This window comes from Stomoxys calcitrans, chromosome 2, assembly GCF_963082655.1.
Source record: "Stomoxys calcitrans chromosome 2, idStoCalc2.1, whole genome shotgun sequence".
Lineage (NCBI taxonomy): Eukaryota > Metazoa > Arthropoda > Insecta > Diptera > Muscidae > Stomoxys > Stomoxys calcitrans.
The window spans coordinates 46,257,531-46,281,687 of NC_081553.1; the positions used below are offsets into that span (position 1 = coordinate 46,257,531).

Consider the following 24,157-nt stretch of genomic DNA (forward strand, 5'->3'; position numbering starts at 1 on the left):
TTTTATTTTTTTTTATTTTATTTTGTTTTGTTTTATTTTGTTTTGTTTTATTTAATTTTATTTTATTTTATTTTATTTTATTTTATTTTACTTTATTTTATTTTATTTTATTTTATTTTATTTTATTTTATTTTATTTTATTTTATTTTATTTTATTTTATTTTATTTTATTTTATTTTATTTTATTTTATTTTATTTTATTTTATTTTATTTTATTTTATTTTATTTTATTTTATTTTATTTTATTTATTTTATTATTTTGTATTCATTTTAAAAAATTTTTCCTTTTGGTTCTCCGTATTTCACTGCTTCTATCATTGAAGTCTCAATTATTAAACCCTTGTCTTTGAGCAATTTTTGTTACCATACGTTTTAGTCTTTCACTGAAAAATCCCCTCCTCAAATGCATGGTTAAAAGTTTTCGGGACCAACAGACAGATACATCATCGTCAAACGCAACTCTACTCTCGACTGTTTGTTTTTGTTGTTCGTTGGCTTTCTAGTTTAGACGAAAGCACTCAATTGCAAAGTTTAGTTGTTAAATTTTGTTTACTCTAAACTAATAAAAACAATGAAAGCAAAAACAAGGCAAAATTTCTAAAAAGCCGCTGAAATATAAATAAAATTGCATACCTCAAATTTCAACCACAAATCCCAACAACAACAACAAACAACATTGATGAAAATATAAAAAAGAAAAACACAAAGTGAGAGAGATAGCAAGGCTTGAACAGAATTCCTCGAATTCAAAGGGGATCAATCAGCAACCAACAACAACGAAAAAAGTTGCAGGTGAATGCGAAAGGAAGTGGTAATGAAAACTGGCAGCATACATGAAGGGCGAATGGGTGTGCAAGGCCCTTTTTTGTAGAGGATTTGAAAGGGAATGGGAAGGCACTGTGTCACAATTCTGTTTGTTTTGCTCCTTCTCAGGAATAGGCCAACAATTCACAATATACTTAATCGCGGTAGGTTAAATCACGCTCATAACATGGTTTGATAACAAGGTGAACTTAGAGAACCACAGTCTTTAGAGGAAAAGAAATTCTGCCTTTAGAAAATTAGCCTTCTTCCATAGATTATGGGGAAATTATCAATTGTTGTAAGTCTCAAATAGCCTGATTCTGCAATTCTGGGAATAGCACACAGGGAAATACTTAGCCGAAAGGCTTTCTCTGAACCATGTCCCGTTAAGGATCTTCCGACACCGTTAACAGAGTCATAATTCATCTACCGCAACATAAAACGAGCAATTATGTTAAAACTGTCGTGGAGGAAAGCGTTGTGCAAAATTTTGGCAAGATTGGTCAAACAATGCGCTTGTAGTAGCTCTTGGGTTGAAAATCTGTCTATATAAATATATGACAGCTATATCTAAATCTGGGCAAATTTCTATGAAATTCACCAGTAATGTCGAGAATCATAAAAAAATCCTTCCTGCCAAATTTCAAGAAAACCGGTTAACAAATGACCATTTTATTGCATTATTACAGAAAATCGGACGAACATATATATGGGAGATATATCCAAATCTGAACGGATTTTTTCCAATTTCAATAGGGTTCGTCTCTAGGCCGAAAAACATGCCTGTACCAAATTTTAAGACGATCGGATGAAAACTGCGACCTGAACTTCGTACACAAATTAACATGGACAGACAGACGGACAGACAGACAGACGGACGGACGGACGGACGGACAGACAGACGGACAGACAGACGGACAGACGGACAGACAGACGGACAGACAGACAGACAGACAGACGGACAGACAGACGGACAGACAGACGGACAGACAGACGGACAGACAGACGGACAGACAGACGGACAGACAGACGAACAGACAGACGGACAGACAGACGGACAGACAGACGGACAGACAGACGGACAGACAGACGGACAGACAGACGGACAGACAGACGGACAGACAGACGGATAGACAGACGGACAGACAGACGGACAGTAAGACGAGCATAGCTAAATCGAATCAGAAAGCGATTCTGAGGCGACCGGTATACTTATCAATAGGTCTATCCCTCTTCCTTTTGGGTGTGAGAGTGTTGGTTCATAATTATTTCTGCTTAAATATTTGTATTCCTATGAATAACGAGAGAATTGGTAAATAATAAAATATAAAGAAATTGTGTCAAATTCAATGAGCTACTAATTTCAAAGCAATTAAGGTTGCCTCTTTTAAAATTCATTATCACAAGTGCTTTTAAAAACTGCATATACAAGAAACCTACCAAAAGGAGAATACTTCACATCTACACAATAATACATGCATATAAACATGACACACTTATAAGAGCATAAAGTTTAAGTACTCACTTTGGTTCACAATCGGCCGATATAAAATTTTATAGCCCTGAATTATGCCACCGTGAAATTGCAGTGGTGGCTCCAGCCACGATATTTTCAGACTTTGTGACGATAATGCAGTACAGTTGACATGTTGGGGGGCTGCTTCCGGCACTGTAATAATGCATTTACGGTAATGTTGAGCAAAAAACCAAATAGGAATGGGGAGAGAGAGAAAGAGAGAGAGAGAAAATGGAACAGGAAACCATAAAATGAATATGTCACTCAAATAAATACGGCAGTAAATGAACAGTGTTTTAAAATAAATTTACTATAACCTAAAAAACTGAAATTGGTTTAAGGAATTCTATGTTTATACAAGTTAGTAAAGTTGTTATTAATGTGCAAATGGGATCTGCTAAAACTTAACGCCGTACAAAAATGTCTAGGCATTTCAATTGGCTGGCACGAAAAAACTTAGCGGGGGTAACTGCAAGCCATTTCAGTTAGACTTGACCATATGTGTGGTTTGCAGGTAACATTAGTGGTTTACATGTACCTCTGGGGAGAAAAATACATTTTGTTCAAATTTTAGGAGAAATTTATGACATATGAAAAAGATTTGCCCAGATTGATTTGTAACAGGTGGCAAACCACTTACATCGATGACTGTTAGGTAGAAAAGCTTAATTACTACCTGTATATTAGGAGAGAATTAGAGACTTCATGTTTTATTCAGCAGGATATACGTATAGGTTAATTGCCTTTCCCGGTAGCCTCAAATACCAGTGTTTTAATGGATAGAGAACTGAGCTTCAAATCTAATTCCGAAGTTTCGTTCTTAAAACCTGGTTAGAGTTGTACCCCCAATATGGTTTTTTTGTATATCACACAATTCAAGTTTAAATCGTTGTAAAAAGAATCCTTAAAGCTTCTGGAGTCTACTCCAGAAAGGAGTCCCTTACGGCGTAAAATGTTCTTACCACCATCATATCCTTAGTTAGTGCAAAGGTTTAAATTCGTCCCTTTACATTAGTGAAATTTGAAGACTTGTTTAGTTGTTGGTTTGGGAAACTGGCACTGAAAGTCTGTTTTCGTATTTAGTGATGGATGTTACGTAACGCCTCTCAAAAATGTTGTGGCAGTGTGTTGTGTTCCATCTATCGTCAGTTTGATTCTGTTGAATATCCAGATCCAGGAACTCTACGGCTAAGATGGGCGTGGGGTTCGTGCAGAGGGATCTGGGTCTGAGTCGAGTGGTTCTGGCTGGACAGTTAAACAGGTGACGTGTGTTCCCAGGTTACAATCGGCATACATATCCTGTACGTTGGCATCAATACCTAATACCGATCAATATCGGTATTCGGTAATTGAGCCAAACCTACTCTGATTTATAGGGGGAGTTCAATTTACTAAGGTGCAATGGGAGGTGGTTGTTCACCCGGTAACTATTCACCGCATCTGCTACCGTGTCTGCATGAATGTTGTCTAGATCCGCTTGATATGACGCTGCGGTTCACTCTTGTAGCACTGAACCTCAGGCTCTACATCATGTAGATACAAGTAAAAGTTTCTGGAAGGTGGATATTTTTCACAAGGTCATGATTTAGATGGTATTGCTTGGACAGCATATATTGGGTTGCCCAAAAAGTAATTGCGGATTTTTCATATAGCCGGTGTTGACAAATTTTTTCACAGCTTGTGACTCTGTAATTGCATTCTTTCTTCTGTCAGTTATCAGCTGTTACTTCTAGCTTGCTTTAGAAAAAAAGTGTAAAAAAAAGTATATTTGATTAAAGTTCATTCTAAGTTTTATTAAAAATGCATTTACTTTCTTTTAAAAAATCCGCAATTACTTTTTGGGCATCCCAATAGTTATGTTTTCGCCCGCGTAGGATCTTTGTCTAATGATGTAGTTGATCCATGTGAGAACTGAGGAAACAGTAGGTCGCAGTTCGAAGAGCTGCATTCGGATAGATCTGACTATTATTCCACTGCGTGTCGAATAGCAGATGTGACCACACCGGTGCTGCATAACTAACCAACGAGCGTCCAATTGCTTTGTGTGTGGTCAACAGGGCTTCTTTGTCAGCACCCCAAGTGCGGCCGGCACATGACTTGAAGAACTTTTTTCCACTTTTGTTCTTATCGCAAATTGCTGTGGAATGTAGGGATAATGTGTAATGTGTAAGAGCTGTCAAATGTGACACCAAATATATTGGGACACTTGATAATCGGAATTGTCACTCCATCGATCATCACTTTTAGTTCCCTACCCACCTCATGCGTGTATGTAGTGAACAACGTTGCTGAAGATTTGGTGGCAGATATCTTCAGATCTCGTAGAGATAGACTTTAATCTATCTCAGAACTCATCAATGGGTGGGGGGCCTAAAGCCTTGAAAATAGAATCTCCGCATATGATACGATTTCTATGCCGTCCAAAGGGTTGGGATGACGCATAAGTAGAAGTTAAACAATTTCGCCTTGGGGCTCGGAAAGAGTAGTCTCTCAAGTGTCTTGGCTACTGTTGAGAGAAAGGAGAACGGTCTGTATGACTCCCCCTTACTCGGGTCATTTTCAGGCTTCCGTAGCGTATTTACTCTGCCTATCTTCCATACATCCGGTACTGGTTGCCCAAAAAGTAATTGCGGATTTTTTTAAAGAAAGTAAATGCATTTTTAATAAAGCTTAGAATGAACTTTAATCAAATATACTTTTTTTACACTTTTTTCTAAAGCAAGCTAAAAGTAACAGCTGATAACTGAAAGAAGAAAGAATGCAATTACAGAGTCACAAGCCGTTGAAAAAATTTGTCAACGCCGACTATATGAAAAATCCGCAATTACTTTTTGGGCAACCCAATATATAAGAGTGTTCAAGGATAGTTTGAGGACAGGATTCTTCAGCATCAGTGTGGAGATTCTGTCGGGGCCCAACGACTTGTATGACTTGGCACCACGGATGAATTCGTAACTTCGCCCATGGTAAATTATTATGGCTGTCCATCGGATCGAAGACCACGCATACGACGAATGGCTCTCCTCTTCGGGATGCACACCCTCGGGATGCACAATAAATGAACGGTTGAACAACCTGGCTCATCTCAGTCACAATTACGTCACCAAAAGTGACTGAGATCCTGTCATCCCTTCTACAGGAGTTCGAGACTGACTTAAGAGTAGACCAAAGCTTGCCCACACCGGTACCTTGAAGTGTTCCAAGTGTTCCAGCCACATATTCCGCTTATGTTCGTTGACTACCCTGTTTATATCCAGATTCAGCTCGCTGATTCTGGCGTTAGGGGGGAGCATACAACGAATCCCATCCATTCCATCCTGCGTCAGGAAATTGGGCCGCACTTGGGGTATTCGACCGGCTGATATAAAGCGAGCGGCTGCTGCGTTAAAGATGTCTCGCAATTTCCTCTCGGCAACTAGCACATTTGAGTGGGGTGCCAGCTCACTGAAGCGGTGAATGGTACTCAATCGGTCTTCTTCTGATTGATAAACGTCCGACGCTCAGAGGTTATGGAGTCGGGTGGTCGGTCAATGGTGAGTTTTATGGGGTGGAAGAAATGACGGCTTGTTGTCATCACTCAGGAGATCAGCGGGTCCAATAGGAATATCAGGGGAGGTGGTGCACCTCATTCACTGTGCAAAGCGTGGAGCCTTCAAAGATATACCTCGCTGGTCGTTACCTAGGGAGAATGCAATGAAACGTGATGCATATAAAAGTCTTCTAGGAGCAGACGGTTATGGCCAGACAGTGGAACACTAATTTGGACTTGCAAACTTATTCATTAATTGGGACACAGCAGCCAACCTGAGTGTATAAATGTTGCATAGCTCTATCTCGGCTGCACCGAACTTGACTGATATTCCCATACATTCAATGTAGGGGTCACTTGCTGCAGCTGCAGACGAGATGGGTCTATACTGCACTATATGGTGTATCACGAAAGCTAATCCCCCACCTCCACGCCTAATGCGATCCTTATGTAGCACATTGTATCCGCGACAACTGTGCAGGCTGCAGGTGTTGGTCAGCTTGGATAGCTAGCTGGAACCAATATTTTCTTCCGAGTCATAAAACTTTCTATTTCGTCGATCTTGCCTCAGAGATCATTGCAATTAAATTGCAAGAATGATACAGTTACCAGCACTGAAACCGACCGATGATGGATGCGGTTCTAGCAAGCCGAACAGAACCAGGGTCCGGGGTTCTTTTCAATCCCGGCAGGGACCAGAAGCTTGCGGAGAAGGTACGCCGGTATATGCTTCTGCCATGTCAAAAAAAAAGGGGAACACGTACAATAAGGCAGCCCTTGCCGATGAAGGACTCCATCGGGTCAATCCTGTATATACAACCGGCTGCCATGGGATTACAGGGTGGTAAAGTACAGTAAGGCTGTCTCGGCAACCGGGATTTCAGGATATTTGATTCGAAATCATAACTACATCGTGTCATTGACAAATTCAAATTAAGAGCTCACCTGAGTGTCTACTTGGTGAGTGCCAACCAGTGGCCTTCGGGTCTGCACATACAAGACTGCGTTTAAAGGATCTCATTACCCTCTCCCTCGAAACCATTCCTTCTTATCCACGTGTATGAGAAAACTTCCCATAAACACATCTACAAGATCGCCGATCAATCGAAAAAACACCGGCTCCCTTAGAGGGAAAGCCTGTGCCCCTATTAACCTGAACATGAGCAAAGCAAATGTTCAATCGTATCTAAACTATGGGACAACTTTTTTTCAGTGCTGTCCGTCCGTCTGTCCGTCCGTCGGTCCGTCCGTCGGTCCGTCCGTCGGTCCGTCCGTCCGTCCGTCTGTCTGTCTGTCCGTCCGTCTGTCCGTCTGTCCGTCCGTCCATCTGTCCGTCCTTCTGTCCGTCCTTCTGTCCGTCCGTCTGTCCATCCGTCTGTCTGTCCATCCGTCTGTCTGTCCATCCGTCGGTCCGTCCGTCCGTCTGTTCGTCCGTCTGTTCGTCGGTCCGTCCGTCTGTCTGTCTGTCCGTCCGTCTGTCCATCCGTCTGTCCGCCCGTCTGTCCGTCCATCCGTCTGTCTGTCCGTCCGTCTGTCTGTCCATTCGTCTGTTGAAAGCATGCATACTTTCGAAGGAGTCAAGCTAACCGCTTGAAATTTTGCACAATAATTTTTTATAAGTGTAGATCGGTTGGGATTGTAAATGGGCCCAATCGGTCCATGTTTTGATATAGCTGCCGTTTAAACCGATCTTGGATATTAACTTCTTGAGCTCCTAGAGGTCGCAATTCTAATCCAATTTCGCTGAAATTTTGCCCGTAGTGTTTTAGTATCACATCCGGCAACTGTGCGAGGTATGGTCTAAATCGGTTCGTAACCTAATAAAGCTGCCATATAAACCGAACTTGGGTCTTGACTTCTAGAGCTTCTAGAGGGCGCAATTCTTATCCGTTTCGGTTAAAATTGTTGCATGAAGTGTTCTGGTATGACTTCCAACAACTGTACCAAGTATAGCCAATATCAGTCCATAACCTGATAGAGTCGCCATATAAACCGATCGCCCGAATAGACTTCTTTAGTCTATAGAGGGCGCAATTCCTATTCCATTTGGCTGAAATTTTGCACGACGTGTTTTGGTAAAACTTGCAATAGCTGTGCTAAGTATGGTTCAAATCGGTTCCTATCCTGATATGGCCGCCATTTAACCGACATTGGGTCTTTACTTCCAGAGCTTCTAGAGGGCCCAATTCTTAACCGATTTGGTTGAAATTTTGCATGAAGTGTTCTGGTATGACTCCCAACAACTGTGCCAAGTATAGTTTTAATCATATAAACTGATCTCCCGATTAGACTTCTTGAGCCTCTAGAGGGCGAAATTCCTTTCCGATTTGACTGAAATTTTGCTTCAAGTGTTTCTTTATAACTTCCAACCACTGCGCTTAGTATGGTTCAAATCGGTCCATAAACTGAAATGGCTGCCTTATAAATCTTGGGTCTTGACTTCTTGAGTTTCTAGAGGGCGCATTTCTTAACTGATTTGACCGAAAGTTTGCATGAAGTGTTTTGTTTTTACTTCCTGTGTCAAGTAAGGTCTAAATCAGTTCATACCCTGATATAGTCGCCATATAAACCAATCTCCCGTTTAGACTTCATGAGCTTCCAGAGGTCGCAATTCTTATCCATTATGGTTGAAATTTTGCATATGTCGTTTTGGTGTGACTTTCAACAAATGTTCCAAGTATTGTGTAAATCGGTATATAACCTGATGTAGCTGCCATATGAGCCGATCTCCCAGTTTGACTTTTTTTCCTCTGGAGGGCGCAAGTATTACCCGATTAGCCTGAAATTTTGGAGTTGTGGTTTTCTTTGACTGGTTTTTATACCCACCACCGAAGGATGGGGGTATATTCATTTTGTCATTCCGTTTGCAACACATCGAAATATCCATTTCCGACCCTATAAAGTATATATATTCTTGATCAGCGTAAAAATTTAAGACGATCTAGACATGTCCGTCCGTCTGTCCGTCTGTCTGTTGAAATCACGCTACAGTCTTTAAAAATAGAGATATTGAGCTGAAATTTTGCACAGATTCTTTTTTTGTCCATAAGCAGGTTAAGTTCGAAGATGGGCTATATCGGACTATATCTTGATATAGCCCCCATATAGACCGATCCGCCGATTTAGTGTCTTAGGCCCATAAAAGCCACATTTATTATCCGATTTTGTTGAAATTTGGGGCAATGAGTTATGTTAGGCCCTTCGACATCCTTCGTTAATTTGGCTCAGATCGGTTCAGATTTGGATATAGCTGCCATATAGACCGATCCTCCGATTTAGGGTCTAAGGCCCATAAAAGCCACATTTATTATCCGATTTCACTGAAATTTGGGACAGTGAGTTGTCTTAGGCCCTTCGACTTCCTTCGTTAAATTGGCCCAGATCGGTTCAGATTTGGATATAGCTGCCATATAGACCGATCCTCCGATTTTGGGTCTTAGGCCCACAAAAGCCACATTTTTTATCCGATTTTGATGAAATTCGGGACAGTGAATTGTGTAAGGCCCATCGACATACTTTGTTAATTTGGCTCAGATCGGTCCAGATTTGGATATAGCTGCCATATAGATCGATCCTCCGATTTATGGTGTAAGGCCCATAAAAGCCACATTCATTATCCGATTTTGCTGAAATTTGGGACAGTGAGTTGTGTTAGGCCCTTTGACATATTTCTTCAATTTAGTCCAGATCCGTTCAGATTTGGATATAGCTGCCATATAGACCGATCCTCCGATTTAGGGTCTAAGGCCCATAAAAGCCACATTTATTATCCGATTTCACTGAAATTTGGGACAGTGAGTTGTCTTAGGCCCTTCGACTTCCTTCGATAAATTGGCCCAGATCGGTTCAGATTTGGATATAGCTGCCATATAGACCGATCCTCCAATTTTGGGTCTTAGGCCCACAAAAGCCACATTTTTTATCCGATTTTGATGAAATTCGGGACAGTGAATTGTGTAAGGCCCATCGACATACTTTGTCAATTTGGCTCAGATCGGTCCAGATTTGGATATAGCTGCCATATAGATCGATCCTCCGATTTATGGTGTAAGGCCCATAAAAGCCACATTCATTATCCGATTTTGCTGAAATTTGGGACAGTGAGTTGTGTTAGGCCCTTTGACATATTTCTTCAATTTAGTCCAGATCGGTTCAGATTTAGATATAGCTGCCATATAGACCGATTTCTTAATTTATGGTTTTGGGCCCATAAAATGCTCATTTATTGTCCGATGTCGCCGAAATTTGGAACAGTGAGTTAAGTTAAGCCCCTTGACATACTCCTGCAATATCGCACAGATCGGTCCAGATTTGGATATAGCTGCCATATAGACCGATATCTAGGTTTTAGGTTTTGGGGCCATAAAAGACGCATTTATTGTCCGATGTCGCTGAAATTTGACACAGTGAGTTAAGTTAGGCTCTTCGTCAATTTTGCCCAGATCGATCCAGATTTGCATATAGCTGCCATATATACCGATCTCTCAATTTAAGGTATAGGGCCCATAAAATAGGCATTTATTGCCCGATTTCGCCGAAATTTGTGACAGTGCTTTGTGTTAGGCTTTTCGACATGTTTATGCAACTTGACCCAAATCGGTCCAGCTTTGGTTATAGCTGCCATGTAGACCGATATCTCGATTTAAAGTCTTGGCCCCATAAAGGGCGCATTTATAATCCGATTTCACTGAAATTTGACACAGTGACTTATGTTCGGCTTTTCGACATCCGTGTTATATATATAGTTGATATCGGTATGAGGTAAATGAGTATAAGGTATGCAATTTTCACCGAATTTTGATGAAAGGTGGTTTACATATATACCCAAGGTGGTGGGTATCCAAAGTTCGGCCCGGCCGAACTTAACGCCTTTTTACTTGTTGTGTTTGAAAAAGTCATTTAAAGAACTTGACAAATACCATTCATGGTTGAAGGTATACAAGATTCGGCCTGGCCGAATTTAGCACGCTCTAACTTGTTTCAGCCTCTCTTCGCTGCCCAACTACTAAGAGTTGCTAAGAAAAATCCATAAGCAAAAAAACTCATCTGATCTCACTCACTTTTGAATTTCTAATAAAACGTTTTAGTATTCCATTAGCAATCACAAGTGTATAGAAGGACACACCATACAACTGTGCGACAGACATGGGACCCAAGGAAAGCAAGGCAGGGTAGGGCAGGACACGTGAATTGCCTTTGGTCATATAAACGAAAATTGTAAAAGTAAAAATTCTCACATTTGATGCTCATCTTGAGCTGAACAAAGAACTCACGTAGTCAGGCGAAGGAGAACGAGTACGAAAACTGCCTTCTTTCTATACAGCATAAAAGTTCTGCCCACAATTTCTGTAGAAATATACGATGTTTGTTTGTGGCACAAAAATATAACCGACAATATTCCCAAAAAAAAAAAAAAACACAAAAATAAAGAAAAAATGACATGAAGAAAAAAAAAACCAAAAAGAGACGAAAATAGCACATAACACAACGCTAAAAGCATTTTTAATGTTTGTTGTTATTAAGATAACAATTTGTACAGCTGTTACCTTCAGCGAGGAGAGAAACTCATTCACACAAACCTCATGTGTGCTGCTGGAAGACAGGACCCACAGCAGCAGACCATGACAACAGACACTGTCTGCCAAGGATGTGGAATGCCAAGCAAGGTACTTATTTTTATTTCAGCTCACACCCATCACCATAGAATACAATCTGGGCCATTTTCCACCTTCTAAATTTTTGTTGTTTTCTTATTTTTATCCTCATTCACACTTACCTCCCTCCGAAGTGGTTCCAAAGATGGGCGTACTCCATGGCCCCGAACCGAAACTATTTAAGGCGCGCACCGTTACCGCATACCGCGTATATTTTCGCAAGCCACGTAATGTGGCCTTCGTTGTGGCCCAGCCACTCACAATCACCGACTTCAGTGAGTTATTGACAACGCTAATGTAGTTGATGTTCTGCTTCTCCTCGCTGCAGTTTACCGTATAGCCAATGAGTTCGCCATTCCAGGACTCTCGAGGCGGTATCTGGAATGGCAAAATAGGTAAAACGAATAAACCAAGTGCATGGATTAGTTAGAATTGGAAAAGTATGAAATCCAAGGTAAGACAAATAGCGAACAAAATGTTGTTAGAATGTTGATAATCTTGAATGAGAGGCGAATGTTTTTGCACGCTCCACAATGAGCTTTGACATAATAATAGTTGTAAGCTCCTTCCTCTTCTTCTTCTTTGTTGTTTATATTATTTTGTTGTAAATGGGAAATTATGAACAAAAGTACTGCAGTGAACAATAAAAGAAGGTTGTTAAGGTTAGTTTGAATAGGTAGCCCACCAGGTAGATGACTTTATTTTGAGGTAGATGACTTTATCTGACAATCCGGGGAGATGAAGTGTAGGGTATTGAAGCAGGAAGATGTGGATCCATTTACCAAAGATATGTAAATCAGGTTATAGACCGATTTGGACAATATTTACAGTGGATGTTGGATGCCATAATAAACCACTACGTGAAAAATTTCAGCAAAATCCAACAACAATTGCTGCTTCCGGAAGCTCAAGATGTCCAATCGTGAGATGAGTTTATATGGGAGTTATATTAGGTCATAGGAGGCCACCGTACCGCAGAGGTCATCATGTCCGCCTATGACGCTGAACGCCTGAATTCGAATCCTGCCGAGAGGATTAGAAACATTATCAGCGGTGGTTATCCCCTCCTAATGCTGCCGATATTTGTGAGGTTATAGAATGAGTTGAACCGTACTTACCATAGATGTTGGATGTCTTAGCAAAATTATGCATTTTTTTTTTGCAAATTTGCCCATGAATGTTTCATTAAGGGGCAAACTTCAATGAATGCTGCCTGGTTCAAGTTTTAAGCTCAATGATAAGGGACAATGCAGAATAATGCAATTTTTTTGCAAATTTGCCCATGAACGTTTCTTTAAGGAACAGGGACTAACTTCAATGAGTGGTGTCTGGTTCTAGTCACCTCTTTGGGGAGATGTTTTTACGTGGTATAGTACCCCACAAAAATCGGAGGATATTCACCGCAGAGAAATTTTTTGTGATGTTCACGCCAGGATTCGAACCCATTCGTTCAGCATCATAGGTGGACATGCTAAACTCTGCGCCACGGTGGCCTCCGAACAATATGGGCAAAATTTCATCTCAATCGGATAAAATTTGAAACTTCTAGGGGCTTAAGAAATCAACTCGAAGGACCACTTAATACGAGGTCTGCTTTATAAGTGTCTGGCCTAGGCAACACCAAGTGATGCCAGGTGCAATCTGACATAGGCATTGGGAAGTTTGATATTTATATACCCACCACCGAAAGATGGGGGTATAATCATTTTGTCATTCCGTTTGCAACACATCGAAATATCCATTTCCGACCCTATTCTTATATATAACATGTAAAAAGGCGTTAAGTTCGGCCGGGCCGAACTTTGGATAACCACCACCTCGGGTATATATGTAAACCACCTTTCATTCTGAATCTCGACCGATCTGGACCAAATTTACAAAGGAAGTCAAAGGGCTTGAAAAAACTCACTGTCCCAAATTTCATCAAAATCGGATAATAAATGTGGCTTTAATGGGCATAAGAACCGATCAGTGCCAAATTGAAGGAAGGCGTCGAAGGGTCTAAGGCAACTCACTGTCTCAAATTTCAGCGATATCGGACAATAAATGCGCCTTTTATGGCCTCAAAACCTAAAACCGAGAGATCGGTTTATATGGCAGCTATATCCAAATCTGGAACGATCTGTGCCAAATTAACGGAGTATGTCGAAGGGTCTAACACAACTCACTGTCCCAAATTTCAAATCGGATAATAAATGTGGCTTTTATGGGCCTAAGACCCTAAATCGGAGGATCGGTCTATATGACAGCTATATCCAAATCTGGACCGATCTGGGCCAAATTGATAAAGAATGTCGAAGGGCCTAAAACAACTCACTGTCCCAAATTTCAGCAAAATCGGATAATAAATGTGACTTTTATGGGCCTAAGACCCTAAATAGGAAGATCGGTCTATATGGGAGCTATATCCAAATCTGGACCGATCTGGGCCAAATTGAAGAAGAAAGTCGGAGGGCCTAACACAACTCACTGTCCCAAATTTCAGCAATATCGGATAATAAATGTGGCTTTTATGGGCCTAAGACCCTAAATCGGCCGATCGGTCTATATGGGGGCTATATCAAGATATAGTCCGATATAGCCCATCTTCGAACTTAACCTGCTTATGGACAAAAAAAGAACCTGTGCAAAGTTTCAGCTCAATATCTCTTTTTTGAAGACTGTAGCGTGATTTCAACAGACAGACGGACAGACGGACAGACGGACGGACATGTCTAGATCGTCTTAGATTTTTACGCTGATTAAGAATATATATATACTTTAAAGGATCGGAAATGGATATTTCGATGTGTTGCAAACGGAATGGCAAAATGAATATACCCCCATCCTTCGGTGGTGGGTACAAAAATTAATTTGTGTTTTTTTGCAGGTTTGTTTCTTTTTATGTTTGTGTGTTCCTTATAGACTCAGAAACGGCTGAACCGATTTTCTTGAAATTTTCACAGATGGTGCATAATGACCCCGTGGTGAAAATAGGGTACTACATTTTTTGTTATCTGAGGGGGGGGGCCGACCCTCCCCCTTACCCTAATTCTCAGAAAAGCCAGATCTCGGAGATGGGTGGTGCGATTTAAGCGAAATTTTGTGTGCTCTCATATAGTACCCTAAAAATAAAAATTTGGTATCCAAATTTTGGGTGGGGCACCTAGGGGGGGCCGCCCCATCCTAAAACCTACCAAACATACATTTAGACCAATCACCACAATATGGGACTCAAACGAAAGGTATTTAGGATAAGAAAACGTATCTGATATCCAATTGTCGGACCAAGTTCTGGGGGGACCACCCCAAGCCCGAAAACACCCCTAAATCGGACATATATACCGACCATGGCAATATGGGATTCAAATGAAAGGTATTTGCAAGTAGAATACGAATCTGATATCCAAATATGGGACCAAGTATTTGGGGGGTCGCCTCTCACCAAAAACATCCCCCAAAGGGGACAAATTTTCGACCATTGCAATATGGGGCTCAAATGAAAGGTCTTTGGGAGTAAAGCACGAATTTCATATCAATATTCGGGAAAAGTGTCTATGGGTCCACCCCACCCCCACAACACCACCCAAATAGTAAGTATTTTCTGACTATTGCAGTATGCGGCTCAAATAAGAGTTTTTAAAGTGGAACACGAATCCTATATATGTTCAAGGCCAACTCACTGAGTTGCCTCCCATCCGCCAGACTCGTTGAGGCGTTCCCCTCGCACCCCATATGAAGATATTAGGACGGTTCCAAGTATGGCCCAAAGTGCCGATTACCAATCCAATCTCCACTTTTTGTTGTAAGTCTTTCTGTCACTTAGTTTTTAGTAAAAACTTCTGCTGACTGATTATTATTCTTTCCGCCTTAGAGATAAAGATTAATTAGATTACCCTTCATAATCTTAGTATAAATGAACATGTCCAGGCTCCCCGCAAAAAACCATTCAAGGTGTGGCAGAGAAATTTTGAGAGACTATTGCCATAATGTCGGCATGATACTGGCGGGCTCGGTTGATTTAAACGGATGGTGGGTGCGCCACTCCCACACTATTTTATCTCAGGCAACAATGTCCCCAATATTATTGTCCGCAGTGGCAACGCAAACTGCCTCGAAATTGTGTCCCCACCAGCAGTTCCACTGTCTGCTAGTTTTCCTCTGTGAAATTCTCATTGTCTTTTCTCAGGCAGATAATTGTGCTGGGGTTCTTAGAGAGCTCTTAGCACAGTCTAGACACCTTCCAATTCTTTGCAGCACTTTGGCCAGGTGCTCCTCATCGTTTTCCCAGTAGCGTATTGGTCTAGTAGGAAATAAGGGCTTTCAAACCTCTTTCAATTCTCACCATCCCAATGTTTGAAGTTGTTAACCAATAAAGGCTCATATTGAATAAGCCAACTATCTTCCTTTAAGCTCTATTACAGACAGTTATGTCGTGGTGTAAGAAAGAGCATCGTCTAAAGAAATTAAGTACCTCAAGTGTATGATGTTGCTAACGATTTGCTTAAGTGAAATTTTAGCCTTTGGCAAACAACACAAATTCCATACTAAGAATACCTTGGCACTTTTGGTTTTTGCTACCTTTCCTACATCCTCCAATCAGGCAAATGGGGGGGGGGGGGGGGGGTGCAGTCAGTCAGTCATTCAGTCAGTGTTGCTCCATAATGTAAATGAGTCAGTCGCTCTGGCATTTCATGTGGTAATGTGATAAATTATTCATCATTTTATTTTTATGTCAGTTTCTTGTCTCTCTCCCAGACTCTCTGTCTGTCTGTCTGCCTCACTGTAAAATGCTGTGGCGCATTTTGTTTGGCCTTTAATATTTAAATTGAAACCATTTGGGATTGGAGTTTCGTTTTTGCGAATATTTGATAATCCTAAATGGGTTTATAGCTTTTTTCCTAAATACTTTTATCTCCTTTGAGGGAGGGTGTACATTCAGATCAGGGGTTAATGGTGTCTTTACATCTCCGTGTGGAGTTGATGAAGGTGAAATTTCAACAAAATTAACTGGAAAGTCTTGTGCAACTTGTCAACTGCTTAGTGTTGAGGTAAATTGGAAATTTCAAGTGGGTGCTAAATTACCGTTAGTTTGGTAAGGGTAATGGTAGCCTAAGGCAAGTAGGATGTTTGGGTTAGGTGCTAGTGGCAATCTGCAAGCAAACTCAAATGCAAATTTTGCCCATGAACATTCCACTAAGGAACAGGGGCAATGAGTGCAGTCCGATTCATGTTTAAGCTCAATGATAAAGGGCCTCCTTTTTACAGCCGAGTCCGAACGGCGAGCCGCAGTGCGACACCTCTTTGGAGAGAAGTTTTTCATGGCATAGTACCTCACAAATGTTGCCAGGATTAGGAGGGGAAAACCACCGCTAAAATTTTTTTTCTGATGGTCTCGCCAGGATTCAAACCCAGGCGTTCAGCGTCATAGGCGGACATGGTAACCTCTGCGCTACGGTTGCCTCCAAAATGTTATGTGTGCAAAAAATTGTCGAAATTTGAATTGAAAATATCTTATCAAAATTTTATTTTCACTGAAAATCTAGTAAAAATTTGATATTCACCACAAGTTTTGTCGAAAATTTGATTTTGGAGAAAATCTCATCGATTTTTGGTTTATAGAAAAACTCTCGTCGAACTTTGATTTGCAAGAAAATCTTGCTGAAAATTAATTTTAGTAAAAAATTTAAGCGCAATTGGATTCTCATAGGCAATCTTAACAGAACAAATTTTACAGAAGAACTCGTCTCACTTTGATTTTCAAGAAAAACTTCATTTGTATAAACAAAAATTTGTATTCGACTTGGTCTCGTTGAATTTTAATTCTCAATAAATTTTCGTAGTTTCTCCACAAAATCTCGTCCAAATTTTATTTTCACTGAATGTTCCATCAAAATTAGAATTTCATAAAAAATCAGGTTGGAAAGTTGTTTTCACTGAATTCGACTTTCATACAAATGTCCTCACAATTAGAATTTCCTCAAAACTTGCATTGTGTTCTAAACTTTCAAATGCCCCCTGTTTGTTTCCATTTTATCACCAAGGCCCAAAAAATACAAATTTAACTTTTTTTCTTTGCATTCCTCATTGAAATAACCCCTACAGGTTTTCTGCTTTTCATTTTGCTAGCAACAATGTTGTATTTTCTGTTCTCTGTTCCTATCCCACCCCCCTCATTGATGGCAAGAAAATTTGTTCGCACAATAACGGAGTGTCATGCCATCGCTTTGTATGTGCATCCAATTATTCTTTGTGTGAGAATGAGTGTGTTGGTGTGTGTGTGTGAGAGTTTGTGTTAACTTACCTGCCAAGTGACAATCAATTCACTTTCACCTCCTGTCTGCACCTGCACATTTGATGGGGCTTCTGTGGGTGCCTCCTCCTGGGTCTTCAACACAATTGGCTCGGTGAAGGGACTGCGTTCGATTTCATTGATTGCCTGCATCCGTATGAGAAAAGTAGTGGCCGGTGTCAGACCCGATACAATGGCACTTTCACGTAGGTCGCTGTCATAGCTGTCACCATGCAGAATATTAAAGGAGTAATAGAGTCGGAAATGCCATAAAGAAAAGTTGAGAGAGTGAGAGACAGAAAGACAGGACAGGATTACAAATTAGCTTAGTCATATAAATTTCAAAAAAGGGGGATTGGGGTAAAATTTGCAGGTAAGATGGGTTGATGTAGATTCTTGTGATGTTATACAACATGGGAATTGCTTTCGTCTTTCGAGCGAAATATATAAAATCTTAAATCTCTAATTGTTACTGACATTTCACTTAAGCATTAGCTTATTGAACAAACTGCCCTCATTAAGCTCATTAATCACTCAATTTTGTTTTGGATCACGAATTCTTTCGACTTCATCAAACTTGATATTCCTCCAAATGCACCATTTGCACTTACCTCTTACTAATGCTGGTCGATGGTAATGTAACATTGATAATATTCGGGCCATTCCAATCACTGCCAGCCATGCCCAATGCAGCATGCGATTGCAGATACTTCAACGACTGATATTGCACCAGATAGGAGAGCACCGGTGAATTGCCATCGAAAGGGCGACGCCAAGAGAGTTTAACAGTTCGTGAGCCCACCTCAAAGACCTCCAGATTAGATGGGGTGTCGGGACGTTCTTGCACCGCAAGATAGATGACTTGTTCGGCACGACCATAGGGATTTTCGGCTACACACTTGTAAATGCCCGAATCGTGACGATCCGAACGTGAGATGGTCAACTGAGAGTCTACGCCTTTTTCGGTTTTCATTTCCGCTATGCTAAAGCGGAAATTGTTCAAATCAATGCGTGCATTGTTGTGCGTCCAAGCGACACTAATGGGTTCATCACCTTTGGCATGACAGTCCAGTGTGACAGCATCATTACGTCGCGACGATACGTTGCGTGATGTTTGCTCGAAACGTGCTGGCTCTGTAGTTAGAAGAAGTCGCATAGCAAAGGCATCGCATCACCCGCATCACCGCCCCACATCAAACAAAGCCAACGGCAGCGCATGTAGTTGGTCATGAGGCAAGGCCAGTATATGAGTATGAGTGCATGTGTGTTTTGCATTTGTGGTTGCATTTGTTGTTGCGGTTGTTTCCATGCGTGTTGAGTGAATTTTGTTGTTTAATTAACGTCAGACACACACACACGCGCGCACACACGAGGTCGTAAAGCGCAGACAGTTATTTTGCAAGAGTTTAAAGTGCAAGGATGAGAACAAGTGAGTGATAAAGAGTAAAAGACAAACAAATTGAGTAGCAGCATAGCATGGACAAGTTGAATGTGTGTTATGTTGATGATGGCACGTGTACGCACACACTCTCCTGCACTGAGATGTCAGTCTGCCTACCTACACCACACACACACACGAGCGCATGCAAATACTTACCGTTGACATTGATGCGAATAATTTTCTTGAGGCCCGCACCAATATCATTGGCCGCTTGACACATATAGTAACCCTCATCAATGTCGGTCGCCAGGTTAAGTACCAGCGAATGGTTTCGCATATCCAAAGGTTTGAAATCTGTATTCAATTTACCTGCAAAGATCAAATAAAAAAAAACAAAAAATTAATTCACACAAGTATTTGAAATTCATTCATGTTTAACATTTCAAAGGCATTTCAATTCATTGGAAAATCTTTCCATGTCCTCTGTCAAAGAAAACAAAAAAATCATCCTTCAATGGCAGAAACGTGTTAGCTTTAACAAATAGGATGTGATATATTTTTCCGAGTAAATACATAATATTGGGGCTGCAACAATCTTTGCATGCTCTGTTTATTTAAGAGAAAATCAATTTATTTGGTTGCGCTACATTTATTATTAATGCAAAATTTCAAATAAATGATGGAAAAGGAAAATTTAGAGAAAATCTGGTAAAATTTGTGGTAGCAAAGCCCTTAGAAGTTTAAAATGGGTGAATATTATATATGGGAGCTATATCTAAATCTGAACCGATTTTTGTCCAAATCCATTGTGTTTGTCCTTGGTCTTAAAGGGGATATGAGAAGAATTTCACAATGGTTGGGTAATAAATGCTATCTCCACCTTGATAACAAGAAGTAAAAATGTTTGGCAGTACTGAACTTTGGATATCCACCACCATGGATATATGCATTATCTTAGTTTATTATAACTTCAGTACTATGTCCTTAGTTATATCGGCTGGTCTGGAGCATATTTAATTCAGGTCCCTCTTATGTAAGAAACAGTTTTAGCGAAATCGGCCAATAAATTCGCTTTTTATGGAATTAATACCCATAATTGAAAGATCGGATTATATGACAGCTGTAACTAAATATGGTCCGATTTGGTCCATATTCAGGTCAGACGACGGTAGGTTTAAAAGTACTCACTATATACCCTCTATGCCATCATGGTATAGGGTCTTAAGCGCCTTTTTTTTGAATCCCATATGATCTTTATTGGTCTACGAATTTAAGTTTGGATGTAGGATGTACTCCATTCTTAAAATACTTTATTTAAGCCCGATATTCTCATGATGTTTGATTTAAGGGTGTCTTCGGGGGTGAGGCGATCCCACAGACACTTGGCCCCGCAAAAATATCACCATCGTGCTCTTCTCTTAAATACCATTTTTTTAAACCCCATATTGCCATTGGATTTGAGTGGGAATTTGCAGGATGAGGCGTCCCCCAAACACATGGTCCCAAAATTAGTTGTCAAATTCGGTTTCTAATCTCAAATACCTTTCATGTGAGCCATGATCGAAAAATTTTTACCCTTTGGGGGTGTTTTGGCAAAGGGGTGATGCCCTAAATACATGGTCTTACATTTGGATATCAAATTCGTATTCTACTCCCAAATACCTGTTTTTGAGCCCCACAGTGCCTCCATATACCCCCCATATTTGTGGAGAATTTTGGGAAAGGGTTAGACCCCCAGAAAATTGGTCCCGAAAGTGGGTATAATTTCTTGCTCTACCCCCCAATTCCTTTCATTTAAGCTCAACATTGACATGGTCGGTAAATAAGCCCGATTTAGGGGTGTTTTGGGGACTGGGGTGGTCTCCCAATCACTAAGCCCTATAAATATGTCAGCAACTAGCTCTATTCTCATATATATGAACCCCATATTGCCTTTGGATATCAAATTCGTTTTCTAATCTCAAATACCATTCACTTAAATCCTTATTGAAAAAGCCAGCAAAAATGTCCGGTTTGGGGGATGGGTCCTAAAACTATCAATATCGAGCTCCACAGTCTTGAAGACCCAAATTGTCCTGGTGAGCAAATACGTCTTACCTGGGGGTTGTTATGGTGGTGGGACGTCAACTAGACAGTTGGTCTCGAATGTTGATGTAAGATTCATGGATTCATACCCTTCATTTGAGCTCCATTTTTCCATAGTCGGCAACATGACCGGTTGGGGGGTGTTTTGGGGGATGGGGCGGCCACTCAGTGACTTGGCTACTCTAAAATAACTCTTATTTCAGCTTCATATTGCAATGGTCAGCAAATATTGGGTTGCCCAAAAAGTAATTGCGGATTTTTTAAAAAAAAGTAAATGCATTTTTAATAAAACTTAGAATGAACTTTAATCAAATATACTTTTTTTACACTTTTTTTCTAAAGCAAGCTAAAAGAAACAGCTGATAACTGACAGAAGATAGAATGCAATTACAGAGTCACAAGTTGTGAACAAATTTGTCACGCTGACTATATGAAAAATCCGCAATTACTTTTTGGGCAACCCAATACTTCCAATTTGAGTGGTCTTGTGGGGTGGGGTGGCCCCATAGACACTTTCCCCGAATATTGATATCAGTTTCGTGCTTTACTCGCAAAGACCTTTCATCTGAGCCCCATATTGCTATGGTCATAAATCTGTCCCCTTTTGGGAGATTTTGTTGGGGATAAGCGGCCCCCAAACACTTGGTCCCATATTTGGTTATTTGGTTGATCCAAATTTTACACCCAAATACCTTTTATTAAAGCCCCATAATCCAATGGTCAGTAAATAAGTCCTGTTTGGGGGGGTCTTTTGGGGAAGGGGTGGACCCCCAGAAACTTTGTCCCAAATTTAGATATCAGATTCGTATTTTACTCGCACATGCCTTTCATTTGAGTCCCATATTGCCATGGTCGGTAAACATGTCCGATTTAGGGGTGGTTTGGGGGTTGGAGTGGACTCCCCTAACACTTGGTCCGACAGTTTGATAGCAGAAACGTTTTCTTATCCTAAATACCTTTCATTTGAATCCCATATTGCCATGATTGGTCTAAATATATATTTGATAGGTTTTAGGGTGGGGCGGCCCTCCTAGGTACCGAAATTTGGATACCAAATTTTTATTTTTAGGGACTAAATGAGAGCACACAAAATTTCGCTTAAATCACACCACCCGATCTGCCGCTTCTCAAAATTTTCCAAGTCAAATTTCGATTTTAAGGGATTTCTGATGAAAACCCCTATTTTTGGATGGAGTCTCGTATTAAGGGCCATTTTGCTCTAGGACGTATAGTTTAAAAAAATACAGCCATTGTAAGTTTTCCAAGTGCAATTTCGATGAAATTCCAAATATTTGTATGGAGTCACGAATTAAAGCACATTTCCTTCTAGGACGCATAGTTTAGGAGATACAGCCATTTTAAATTTTCCAATTGAAATTTCGATTTTTCGTGGGTTTTCGATAAAATTTCGAATTTTTGAATGGATTCATGAATTAAGGCTCAATCCCCTCTAGGACGCATAGTTTAGGAGATACTGCCATTTTAAGTTTTCCAACAGAAATTTCGATTTCTAATGGATTTTCTATGAAATACTGAATTTTTGGATGGTGTCACGAATCAAGGCCCATTTCTCTCTATGACGCATGGTTTAGGAGATACAGCCATTTACGTTTTTCAAGTGTTATTTCGCTTTTAATGGATTTTCGATGCAATTCCCAAATGTTTCAATGGAGTCACGAATAAAGACCCATTTCCCTCTAAGACGCATAGTTAAGAGGACACAACGAAATTTTTTTTTTCGACCAAATTTTTAATTTTTTGAAGGAGTCAGACCCATTTCTCTTTAGGACCCATCGTTTTGGAGTTGTTTGACCTCAAATTTGGATTGTAAACTGTTTTTTGTGTTTTAAGTGATTATAGCGATAGACAGACTAAACAGTTTGCAGATTTTAAAAGGCTATCCACTAGAACACAACAGCGTTGCGATTAATTGGTCTGACAGCTGCAGTGTATGCGGTTCAATCCTACGACATACGAACATTTTGATTGTCATATCTGACCGATTAGTTTTTTGGCGACCTTTGTAAATCATTACATTTGATTTATTGATCTGAGCGGAACAAGTTTAGGTTAGATTGAAAAGGGGGTGCGGATATTAATCCGCTCCATGCCACTATTGACATACACCTATGCCAGTTATCGGCTTGTTTTGCACTTTAAAAACTTAAAAGTAACCTCGAAAAAGAAAATTTTAAGTTAGGAATTCCGTGCTACTTACAAAATCCTTAATTGTTTTCCATACCACTCTCCTAAGTTGGTTCATGTCTGGTACTGTGTCCTTACCTAAGTGCGGGTGGCTGTTGGATGCGAAAGCCGGGCAATGACAATGGAAATGCTCATCATATTCCCCGCATGTTATCACTTGCCGCCCAGATTTTACATAAGTGAGCTCGTAGTCCTGTGTCCCGTTATGATACCGAAAGCTTTATTGACATCCTTCTTACTTCCTTTCAGAATTAGCCTCGTCTTCTCACGATCTAGATCTCCCCATAGGATTTTCGCCGTCCTACCGACTGTTTCGGTGTTCGACAGGGTTCAGACCTTACCGTCCTGGTTGTTATTCCCCCTATGGCCTGTTTACTGTCTGCAAAGATGTTCAAACCCGACGTCCTCCCATTAACACCACACCACTTTCTCGTTCTATAGGGCGCAATTCTTATCCGATTTGAATGAATTTTTGCAAAAAGTATTTTGTTACGATATCCAACAACTGTGCCAAGTGTGGTTCAAATCGGTCCATAACCTGATATAGCTGCCATATAAACCGATCTTGGATCTTGATTTCTTGAGCCTCTAGAGGACGCAATTCTTATCCGATTTGGAAGAAATTTTGTACAACGGCTTCTCTTATGAACTTCTACATACGTGTCTAATATGGTCTGAATCGATCAGTAGCTTGATGCAGCTCCTCCATAAA

General features: G+C 40.5%; 1 protein-coding gene across 1 annotated transcript in view; it reads right to left on the minus strand.

Moving 5' to 3' along the window:
- The window catches only part of LOC106088400 (cell adhesion molecule Dscam2), a gene marked incomplete in the record, with an annotated part of 263,277 nt that overhangs the window by 53,231 nt on the left and 185,889 nt on the right, over window positions 1-24,157 (minus strand). The window contains 5 exon segments of the mRNA XM_059361431.1: window positions 2,330-2,473; window positions 11,626-11,881; window positions 17,787-17,997; window positions 18,386-18,908; window positions 19,372-19,524. Of these exon segments, the coding sequence (XP_059217414.1) occupies window positions 2,330-2,473; window positions 11,626-11,881; window positions 17,787-17,997; window positions 18,386-18,908; window positions 19,372-19,524 (1,287 nt within the window).